This window comes from Pecten maximus, chromosome 3 (assembly GCF_902652985.1).
Source record: "Pecten maximus chromosome 3, xPecMax1.1, whole genome shotgun sequence".
In the NCBI taxonomy this organism is placed as follows: domain Eukaryota; kingdom Metazoa; phylum Mollusca; class Bivalvia; order Pectinida; family Pectinidae; genus Pecten; species Pecten maximus.
This window is the reverse complement of record NC_047017.1, coordinates 10,510,648-10,522,656: the sequence shown is the minus strand read 5'-3', so window position 1 is coordinate 10,522,656 and position 12,009 is coordinate 10,510,648. Positions and strand designations below refer to the sequence as shown.

General features: G+C 38.6%; 1 protein-coding gene across 1 annotated transcript in view; it reads right to left on the bottom strand.

The window, feature by feature from the left end:
• Positions 1 to 68: 68 nt before the first annotated feature.
• LOC117323165 (glutaminyl-peptide cyclotransferase-like) overlaps positions 69 to 12,009 on the bottom strand; it is a 31,109-nt gene continuing 19,168 nt past the window's right edge. The window contains exons 3-7 of the mRNA XM_033878207.1: positions 10,819 to 11,100; positions 9,585 to 9,743; positions 5,587 to 5,686; positions 4,789 to 4,923; positions 69 to 3,486 (exon numbers count right to left, since the gene is read on the bottom strand). Of these exons, the coding sequence (XP_033734098.1) occupies positions 3,305 to 3,486; positions 4,789 to 4,923; positions 5,587 to 5,686; positions 9,585 to 9,743; positions 10,819 to 11,100 (858 nt within the window). The 3' untranslated portion in view covers positions 69 to 3,304. The remainder of the gene's footprint in view (positions 3,487 to 4,788; positions 4,924 to 5,586; positions 5,687 to 9,584; positions 9,744 to 10,818; positions 11,101 to 12,009) is intronic.

The window sequence follows — 12,009 nt, the reverse complement described above, 5'->3', positions numbered from 1 at the left end:
TGTGTGACATTTAACCAATATCAGCTAGGATGATTTGTGTACTTGTTATTAAATACAAAACAACAAAATTTAAATTTCATGGAATTTAATGGAATTTTAATATTGAAACAAACACTTTTGAAAACATGAACATTATATAGAATTTAAAACATTCTTAACAACCACATCCTTGTTTAAAATATACGCCTGTTTTCTATGATACAAGGGAGACAATCTGTTTTGTGTACTATCTTGGTTGTCTCCCTTTCTATCATATACTGTTGTGTTGCTCTGCTTCATATTTTCAAAATGTGTGTCAATTAATATAACATTGTGAAAATTTGTGATTTACAATACAAGACATCATACAATGATGACATGATGTTAAATGAACGACTGACAGTAATGCTGTCACCTTTAACCTATCATGTTGTACAAGTAAACATTTCAAATGTCGATATATTAACCGAAATAGTGCCTCATTATACAAAATTTATATCAAACAATTGTATCAGCACTTCCCAAACAACTAAACAAGAGGCCCATGGGGCCTTAAATGTGATCAGACACTCAATGTTTTACTGTTACTTATAAAAATAATGATGATTGCGTATTATCTGTAGAATTTCGACATGTTACACTGTCAAGTTGAAACTGGCTCAGTTGTTTATAGGTGGGTAGTATTTTAGAGCAAACTTTCCCCTTTGGTGCCCTGCCCACTTGTACAAAGGGTCCAATCAGCCTAATCTGTATTTAAGAAACTATATTGCCCTAACTTAGTGATTTTCACCCAAGTTGTAATTTTACAAATGCTTTAAGTAGTTTTTCAAGAAAATCTATACCAAATTTCCTGACCCTACCCCCAGAGATACAGGAGATAGCATGACCCAGTGGACCAAACCAACTTTATTTAAAGACATGACTGACCTTCCCACATTACCGATGTATGAGCGAGTTTGGTTGAAATCCATTCAGGTGTGTTTTTAAAAAAAAGTTTACAAACAGTGGATTGCCACAACCCCAGACATGATGGCAATAGGTTGTTATAGCTGTATGGGGTAGATGGTGTTAAACTAGTCAATATCTTTAACATGATATTTGTATTAGTGATTGTCAAACTTTTAAAACATCAAACTATGGCATCTAAGTATGGAACTGCTATTTATAGCTCATTTGAATTATAAAATTTCTCCTTTTAAATCAGTGATGTTTTAAAAACACTTGTTACTTAGTCTGGATGAGTTATGATGATTGAAATCAACAGATAAAGTCTCTGAGTGACATCATACCATACAACTGTCACAGATTCCATCATAACATAATTAAATAATATAGCTGGTGACACATCTAAATGGATTCACAATCAGCAGGTATATTATTGAAAAGATCTCACTCACGGACACTGCCCATTAACAATAACAGGATCTGTCAGCGTACAACACTGATATGCCTACACAGTTTATCATCCATATCAACATATAACATGACAATAGATCTCAATGATGAATTTTCAAGCAGAAGTATTGGTCCCTAAAATGGAGATATCTCATTACTACCTGGGCATAGTGCTGCTTCAAGTAAACACAATAGATACATTTCCTTTTGTGGTTTGATAAGATGATGTAACCTTTGTAAAATAAATAAGAGTTTGTGACCAGATTAATGTTAGCTGTATTCTAATGGATGGGGTCAAAGGGCACTTAGGTTATTGATTGCTACATCAATAGATCAATATACTTAGTTCAATCATAAATGAGGCAAAGAGGGCCTGTATCACTCACCTGGATTACATCATATACAAGTAATAATCAAAATGTAGCATCTTCTTTCCAGATTCCAAAGATGATTTATGGCAAATTCAGTTTAAAAAAAACCTCTTCTTAAATATTTCATCTTTATTTCCCCAATTGGAAATCAACAGATAAAGTCTTGGAGGGTGGGCCCCACCCTCCTGCCCATTGGGGATCAGACTCAATAATATTTCAGATTAAATTTATCCCTTCACCTGTGCAGAAGGATTTCATTTCCCATATTGGGCACATCTACCCCAAGTGGTTTTAAACCGCTGATTTATAAAGATTCAGCCTCCTACATATTATAATGGTCAAGACATCAGACCCTGTAATTACTGAATACATTACCCTCTGTTTACATAAAATTGAACTTGTTTCTCCGAGGTTGTAAAAAAAATGATGTAAATCCATTAAAGCATTCTGAATTTGTAGCAAAGACATGGTTTAGCCTCCTTTTGGAATAAACCTTTAAGTAGTTAGCCAAATATTGAAAATAAATTTAAAATTAGTGGCTTAAATTGTGACAAAATCAAAACCTTCCATCATTGCTACACTTGTATATCTACAAACAACCTGTGAAATCATGAAGCTCAACCTTACTGTAGAAGTCAAAACATATTCACAGCGGTTGACCTTGCAGACAGATGGACAGAGGTCAAACAATATGTGTAGGGGGTGTCCTTGCAGACAGATGGACAAAGGTCAAACAATATATCCTTCTTCATGGCACGGACATAACAAATAATGCTTAAAAATCCTACAAACCTCATTTCATGAGAATATATATAACAAACAGCATGTATCGCTCACCTGTTCCACAGCTAAGACTTTGTTGATTCAATTATTGTGATTGGTGAACCATAACCCTTGTAAATGGTACATTTCAAATATTATTACCCTGAGATTTTGATTATCAATGACTTTAACACATTGGGCCCTGTGACCAATTTATACAAAATTGAGTCCACCTTGATTATTTTGCCACTGGAAATTTAACACCAAAGTCTCACTTAGCGAATTTGTCACAGGTGAAAAAAAAATTGAGTCCCCTTCACCCAAAATACCAAATACCAAAATTGATCAAAATCCAGTTAGGCATTCCTGACAAGTAGCATTTAAAACAAAAGCTGAGGGACAGTCAAAAGACAGACAAGAAGCCAAGGTCATTGGTCCTTTGGACCAGGTAAGCTACGATATATCAATTATTTCAGCCATGTGCCTTTATTTTAGATGAGTATATACAGAATGGATAATATTATTATTCATACTAGTATGAATGCCAAATGATATGTCTTATCATGAAGCTTCATCAGGCTTCCTATGATAGGGATAATACCAAATCGCATTCATTTCAGCATGAACGTTAATAAAAATTCCTTTCAATCCATTGATATATATTTTGGATTATCACATTATCTTATTGAATTAATCTTGTCAAAGTAAGAAAATATAGACATGCTAAAAACAGTGACCTTGCATATCCCTTCAATACAATTCTTGAGACGCTTGCTGTACTAGTTGCCATGGTAATGTTATTTTCGCCGTCGACGACACGCATTTAAGTTTGCATCTAGATGGAGAAAGTCTGCGACAAAAGTCCGGAAGATACGGTTAAAATTTTCAGTAACAGCATAATCAATTGCCTTGGCGTTGTCGGACATCTTGTGCCACACTCTCGGGAATGGGTATGAAATAAGATGAAGTATGGGAACACCTGGAAATGTAAACAGATATAATAACACAACAATTTCATAAACACACTCTCACACAATTCAGATATAATAACACAACAATTTCATAAACACACTCTCACACAATTCAGATATAATAACACTACCATTCAGATATAATAACACTTCCATTCAGATATAATAACACTTCCATTCAGATATAATAACACTACCATTCAGATATAATAACACTACCATTCAGATATAATAACACTACCATTCAGATATAATAACACTTCCATTCAGATATAATAACACTACCATTCAGATATAATAACACTACCATTCAGATATAATAACACTTCCATTCAGATATAATAACACTTCCATTCAGATATAATAACACTACCATTCAGATATAATAACACTACCATTCAGATATAATAACACTACCATTTCATGATAACACTCTCACACAATTTTTTAGATATGCAACATTATTTTTGGCATTTAAGACATTCAAACACACAGTTATCTGAATTGGCAGAAGAAAAGAAGGGAGCTAAGTCAGCAAAAATGACAAAATAAAAAATTAAGTGTCACCAAGGCCAGTTAGCCGCCTGAGAGTCACATCTAGTGTCACCAAAGCCAGTTAGCCACCTGAGAGTCACATCTAGTGTCACCAAGGCCAGTTAGTCACCTGAGAGTCACATCTTGTGGCACCAAAGCCAGTTAGTCTCCTGAGAGTCACATGTAGTGTCACCAAGGACAGTTAGCCGCCTGAAGGTCACATGTAAAGTCAATAAAGCAAGTTTGTCTCCTGAGAGTCACATTTAGTGTCACCAAGGCCAGTTAGCCGCCTGAGAGTCACATCTTGTGTCACCAAGGACAGTTAGTCTCCTGAAGGTCACATGTAGAGTCAACAAAGTCAGTTAGTCTCCTGAGAGTCACATCTAGTGTCACCAAGGCCAGTTAGTCTCCTGAGGGTCACATCTAGTGTCACCAAGGCCAGTTAGCCGCCTGAGGGTCACATGTAGAGTCAACAAAGTCAGTTAGTCTCCTGAGAGTCACATCTAGTGTCACCAAGGCCAGTTAGTCTCCTGAGGGTCACATCTAGTGTCACCAAAGTCAGTTAGTCTCCTGAGAGTCACATCTAGTGTCACCAAGGCCAGTTAGCCGCCTGAGAGTCACATCTAGTGTCACCAAGGCCAGTTAGTCTCCTGAGAGTCACATCTAGTGTCACCAAAGTCAGTTAGCCGCCTGAGAGTCACCATACTATAAGTTAGTAGTCAGGGATCTAGGTCTAAAGGAACATAAACACTTCATTCTGTGTATTTCCTATTTACCTCTCCTCTCGAATGGTTTATGGTCATCCTCTATTCCCCCACCCATGAATCCACCATGTCTGCTGGAATGAAACAGCTTTCGACGCCGCTGTAGTCCCGTCTCATTTAGGAATTTTTTCTCTGTCAATGTTTCTTCTGCAACAAATAGTAACTCCATATGTATTGCCTAATTCATTAACTACACTGACCTTGGACATGTATCAATGGGGTAAAACTTTACCATACACCAATAAGCTATTTGGCAACATCCTAACAACATCCTAATTCAGTAAACGGATACCTGGCACTAACTTTAACAACATCCTAATTCAGTTAACGGATACCTGGCACTTACTCTAACAACATCCTAATTCAGTTAACGGATACCTGGCACTTACTTTAACAACATCCTAATTCAGTTAACGGATACCTGGCACTTACTTTAACAACATCCTAATTCAGTTAACGGATACCTGAAGCCCATTTTTCAAAAGTAGTCAAGTGTAACCTTTGACCTTTTATCTTGACTGATGGGTTGATGTCAATCAAAATTTAACCTGTTAGAAGATGATTATTACTGTATTTTGTGAATATAAATAGAACAGACTTGATAGCCTTTCATCCCAGCCTACCACTAGTTCAATAACACAACAATGGCCCTCTTCATATCATATATCATATACATTGGTTATTTAAATGGAAGAGTTGAGACTCTACATGTAGACACAACACTAAAGCTCATTTGCCTTTAATTAGCGCACTTATGCTATCAAAAATGGATTTTCTAGGTTTCTTAGCAGAAGTTCAAATCAAACTCACCAATTTTTACAAGATATTCAAACAATTCTTCTGTTTGTGGGAAGAAGCTAGAAAATGTCACATCTGTTGATCCAATCAGATCAAGTAACACGAATGCTGTCTAAAAATAGAAATAAAATTGTAAAATCCATTAATATCATAAATAGTCCAAGGCTATAATTCAACTTCAAATGCTTAATAAGTTAATATATAGTTGTCTGTCGGTAAAATGTCCATGAGCTTGATGGATGTCTGTCGGTAAAATGTCCACGAGCATGATGGATGTCTGGGAATAAAATGTCCACGAGCATGATGGATGTCTGTCGGTAAAATGTCCATGAGCTTGATGGATGTCTGTCAGTAAAATGTCCATGAGCGTGATGGATGTCTGTCAGTAAAATGTCCACGAGCATGATGGATGTCTGTCGGTAAAATGTTCATGAGCTTGAAGGATGTCTGTCATTAAAATGTCCACGAGCTTGATGGATGTCTGTCGGTAAAATGTCCATGAGCGTGATGGATGTCTGTCGATAAAATGTCCATGAGCTTGAAGGATGTCTGTCGGTAAAATGTCCATGAGCGTGATGGATGTCTGTTGGTAAAATGTCAATGAGCGTGATGGATGTCTGTTGGTAAAATGTCCACGAGCTTGATGGATGTCTGTCGGTAAAATGTCCACGAGCTTGATGGATGTCTGTTGGTAAAATGTCCACGAGCTTGATGGATGTCTGTTGGTAAAATGTCAATGAGCGTGATGGATGTCTGTCGGTAAAATGTCCATGAGTTTGATGGATGTCTGTCGGTAAAATGTCCACGAGCTTGATGGATGTCTGGGAATAAAATGTCCACGAGCTTGATGGATGTCTGTCGGTAAAATGTCCACGAGCTTGATGGATGTCTGTCGGTAAAATGTCCACGAGCTTGATGGATGTCTGTCGGTAAAATGTCCACGAGCTTGATGGATGTCTGTTGGTAAAATGTCCACGAGCTTGATGGATGTCTGTTGGTAAAATGTCCACGAGCTTGATGGATGTCTGTTGGTAAAATGTCAATGAGCGTGATGGATGTCTGTCGGTAAAATGTCCATGAGTTTGATGGATGTCTGTCGGTAAAATGTCCACGAGCTTGATGGATGTCTGGGAATAAAATGTCCACGAGCTTGATGGATGTCTGTCGGTAAAATGTCCACGAGCTTGATGGATGTCTGTCGGTAAAATGTCCACGAGCTTGATGGATGTCTGTCGGTAAAATGTCCACGAGCTTGATGGATGTCTGTTGGTAAAATGTCCACGAGCTTGATGGATGTCTGTTGGTAAAATGTCCACGAGCTTGATGGATGTCTGTCGGTAAAATGTCCACGAGCTTGATGGATGTCTGGGAATAAAATGTCCACGAGCTTGATGGATGTCTGTCGGTAAAATGTCCACGAGCTTGATGGATGTCTGTCGGTAAAATGTCCACGAGCTTGATGGATGTCTGTCGGTAAAATGTCCACGAGCTTGATGGATGTCTGTTGGTAAAATGTCCACGAGCTTGATGGATGTCTGTCGGTAAAATGTCCATGAGTTTGATGTCTGTCTGTCGGTAAAATGTCCACGAGCTTGATGGATGTCTGGGAATAAAATGTCCACGAGCTTGATGGATGTCTGTCGGTAAAATGTCCATGAGCTTGATGGATGTCTGTCAGTAAAATGTCCATGAGTGTGATGGATGTCTGTCTGTAAAATGTCCATGAGCGTGATGGATGTCTGTCTGTAAAATGTCCATGAGCTTGATGGATGTCTGTCAATAAAATGTCCATGAGCGTGATGGATGTCTGGGAATAAAATGTCCAGGACTGATATGTTTGTTTATTGGTAAATGGCTGGGATTTGTTATGTGGTTGTCTGCAAGTGTCTGTTGATAATATGCCTTGGACTCATGTGGTTGTCAGTTGGTGTAATGACTGGGACTTATGTGGTTGTCCATCGGTAAAATGACTGGGATTTATGTGGTTGTCCATCAGTAAAATGACTGAGACTTATGCGGTTGTCCGTCTGTAAAATGCCTGGGACTTATGTGGTTGTCTGTCGGTAAAATGACTGAGACTTATGTGGTTGTCCATCAGTAAAATGACTGAGACTTGTGTGGTTGTCAGTCAGTAAAATGCCTGGGACTTATGTGGTTGTCCATCAGTAAAATGACTGAGACTTATGTGGTTGTCCGTCGGTAAAATGCCTGGGGCTTATGTGGTTGTCCATCGGTAAAATGCGAAAATTGGAGAAGAAGTTGAAAATGTAAATTGTTTACGGACTTGAGACTTCATCTCAGGCGATCACGATCTAATTATGTTACAAACAAGAGGCCCAGAGGGCCTGTATCGCTCACCTGGATTTCATGAGATATGAAACAAGAATGATGATTAAGTATCTTTGTCACTGGTATTGCTATGTCAATATATCATAGGCATTTTATATGGGTACGTGAGGATTTGATGTCAAAAAATGCATTAATCCATGAAATAAAATTAACTTTTGGCACAACCCCATAGGGATGCTACCACACAAATGTGAGTGATATCCATTGCTTAGTTTCAGAGAAGAAGTTGTTCATATCAATTCAGCCAAATTGACCCCTCTTGGCCCCGCCCCTCAGGCCCCCGGGGGGTCAGCCTCACCAACTGTACAATTTTGAATGCCCACCCAATAGTGATGCTACCAGGCAAATATGAGCAATATCCATTGCTTGGTTTCAGAGAAGAAGTCGCTAACATCAATATAGCCCAATTGACCACATTTGGCCCCGCCCCTCAGGCCCCCGGAGGGTCAGCTCCATCATTTGTACAATTTTTAATCCCACCCCATAGTGATGCTACCTGGCAAATATGAGCGATATCCATCGCTTGGTTTCAGAGAAGAAGTCGTTTATATTAAGAGAGCCAAATTGACCCCTTTTGGCCCCGCCCCTCAGACCACTTGGGGGTCAGCCCCACCATTTGTACAATTTTGAATCCCCACTCCATAGGGATGCTACCAGGTAAATATGAGTGATATCCATTGCTTAGTTTCAGAGCAGAAGTCGTTTATATCAATTCTGTAAAACTGACCCCTTTTGGCCCAGCCCCTCAGACCTCAGGGGGTCAGCCCCGTCATTTGTACAATTTCAAATTCCTACCCCAAGGTGATGCTACCAGTAAGATATGAGAGATATCCATTGTTTGGTTCCAGAGAAGAAGTCAATTATATGAATATAGCCCGATTGACCACATTTGGCCCCGCCCCTCAGGTCCCTGGGGGGTCAGTCCCATCATTTGTACAATTTTAAATCCCAACCCCATAGTGATGCTACCAGGCAAATATGAGTGACAGGCATTGCTCGGTTTCAGAGAAGAAGTTGTTTATATCAATATAGCCAAATTGACGACATTCGGCCCCACCCCTCAGGCCCCAGGGGGGTCAACCCCATCATTTGTACAATTTTGAATCCCCAACCCATAATGATGCTACCAGGTAAATATGAGCGATAGTCAGTGCTTGGTTTCAGAGAAGAAGTCGTTTATATCAATATAGCCAGATTGACCACATTTGGCCCCGCCCCTCAGGCCCCTGGGGGGTCAGCCCCATCATTTGTACAATTTTGAATCCCCACCCCATAGTGATGCTACCAGGCAAATATGAGTGATAGCCATTGCTTGGTTTCAGAGAAGAAGTCGTTTATATCAATAGCGCAAAAATGACCCCTTTTGGCCCCGCCCCAGAGGCCCCCAGGGGGTCAGCCCCATCATTTGTACAATTCTGAGTCCCCTACCCATAGGGATGCTTCTGACCAAATTTGGTCAAATTCTGATGTGTGGTTATGAAGAAGAAGTCAATTGTTGACGGACGGACGGACGACAGACGACAGACGGACGGACGACGGACGACGGACGCAACGGTATGGCATAAGCTCACCTTGGTCCTTCGGACCAGGTGAGCTAACAACATCAATTTAAACATAACATTACTTTCCTATCAAATGTAGTAAGAGCCATTGATACTCACTATGGAAGATAAATAATTCTTTTCGCTGAATACTGGATGTGGCGTTTGACTCCACTTTTCTGCTAGATGTCGAGATCCATATAAAGAATCCTGGGCAGTCCATTCAATGAAGGCTTCTTCTCCGTCAAAAAACACCAGCTGAGGGGTAGTGTCCTTAGTCTGTAATCAAATACATGTCAACTTCAGATAGAGCCTAAAATTTGATTCCATCAAAAACTAAAAGTTGGGGTGAAAATCTTCTATTCTGTAATCAAATAAAAGTTGTGTTCCAGACGAGCCTAAAACTAAATTGAAAGGCCAATGTCACTGAAATAGCATTATAACCAACTTCAAATGTCAAAACCTGACGGTACCTGGAGCAATCCTGGAAAATCTGATCAAGTTAAAATAAGCAGCATGCAAAACACTTTCCTATTGAACATGTCCTTTAAAACAATCTTTTAGATATTTTGATAAGAGCAACAACCTTTATGTTTCAAAAACCACAAGAATTACACACAATTATGTCTTGTGTGTCATATGATGATGTACTTAGTTTAAAGCAAACTCCAAAATTCATAATTTTAGTATTTATTTCCCAAAACAACCAAAAAAAACTCCATTTGATAGTATGAGAGCACTCTGTATATATCACAGACATTTAGGCATTAAACTGTTACTAAATGGTAGTATACAGTCGACATAAAGATGTTTTTATTTACTGCAGCTTATGACGTATTTAAACTTGAAGCTTACCATATCACTGACGTCATCAAGTTCAAATATCGAAACAGGTGGAATTTCCAGAAGGAATAATAATAAAGTCCCTCATGTCATCATTACAAACAAATAAAATGGTTTTTGCACAAATTTCGCTTTATTCACTCTAAGTCCAAATTATGTCAAAAAGCAGATTTTTTCCCCAAAAAGTCTTTTAGTTCAACTCTGTGAGGGGATAGTATATATCAATATGCCTTTCAACACTTGCTCCAAATTGTTAAAATATTAGAAAACTAAAGCCAATGTTGACGCCTGGGTGACAACCTCTCCCTCTCTCCCACTTCTTGGCAGTGACAGGCTAAATATTGTTTACAGGCCAGAGCAATGTACAGATAAATGGACAGACAATGGTCGCGTAATAGGCATGGTATAACTTTACTGTTCCGTTTGACCAGTTGAACTGTTCGGCTTTACCAGCGCTCAGTAAAACTTGACAAAACATAAAAAAAGACATGGATTATTCACACGTACTGACCTTTTTGCCGTCGCTGTTGGCGAGTAGACAGTCCAGTTGTCTAGCCATGTCAAGTAAGATGGCACAAGGAACAGCAGAGTCTGTTGCTCCAAGAAATTGGTGACCTTTAGAAGATGTGATATTTTTAGAATCGTAATGAGCAGCCAGAATAAGCCTCTGTGGCTTGCTGATGTCATAAGTGCCGATTATATTTCTGAATGTCTTTATGCCATGAGGAGTCATGTCTTCAAATATGTCTTCCTCGACATACCATCCCATTGCCTCCAAGGTAATCTTGATAAACTGGAAATGAGAAACAAAACATTCAATAGATATGTCTTCAGTAATAACTATTCCAAAAAATGAGCAATTCCTCATTCACGATAAGGATGTAAGACTGAGTGAGAACACAGTGTATGAAGGAGAAATTATAATTTTGATAACAGATCTACTAACCCTGACCTACACACCAAAATTTAGATTAGTTCAATGTCCTTGACCTTTGACCAATTACACCAATACTGGCCCTTTCCCACCACCCCATTTAAACAGACCTGTAGTGTTTTTATTTCTTCAAAATTAGCGATAAGGTCACTGGGGTGAAGACATTGCGATGGTAAAAATCTATTTTTATAACTGGACATTGACCTCAGACTGATCTGCCGATTTTCAAATTTGTCAAAAATATGCCATTTGCAAATTTTGAAACCTTAAAGGATTAAACATCAAACAATAACTATGACCACTAAGTGATATAGTGTCAGGAAGTGTGATCACATGACAAACTTCTATTTTTGGTAACAGTGACATTGACCTATCATACCAATAATCAAAATTCATTATGGGCAAAGTATGCAAATAGATGCTAGAGATTTTACCAAAGCAAATGCTCTTTGTGTAGATGAGGTGAAAAGAACAGACATGAGATGATTAAAGCTCGCCTGTATGTGGAGCCTTGTCATCATGAGATAACAAGTCGACAAAGTGTCGTCAACTGTAATTAAGCGAAAGCTGTTACAATCAGGATATCTAGAAATCTGATAAAAAAAATTCTGAGCCCTCTTTGAACATGATGTTAATTAGTTTTGACTTTCAATTATGATTTTAAAAATTTCCAACTGCTGTTGGTGTCAGGAAATGAATAAAAGTGTGTTTTCAGTGTATTTCAGTATTTTTCAGGTCATGTTGCCCAGATCAAGTTGACTTGTATCA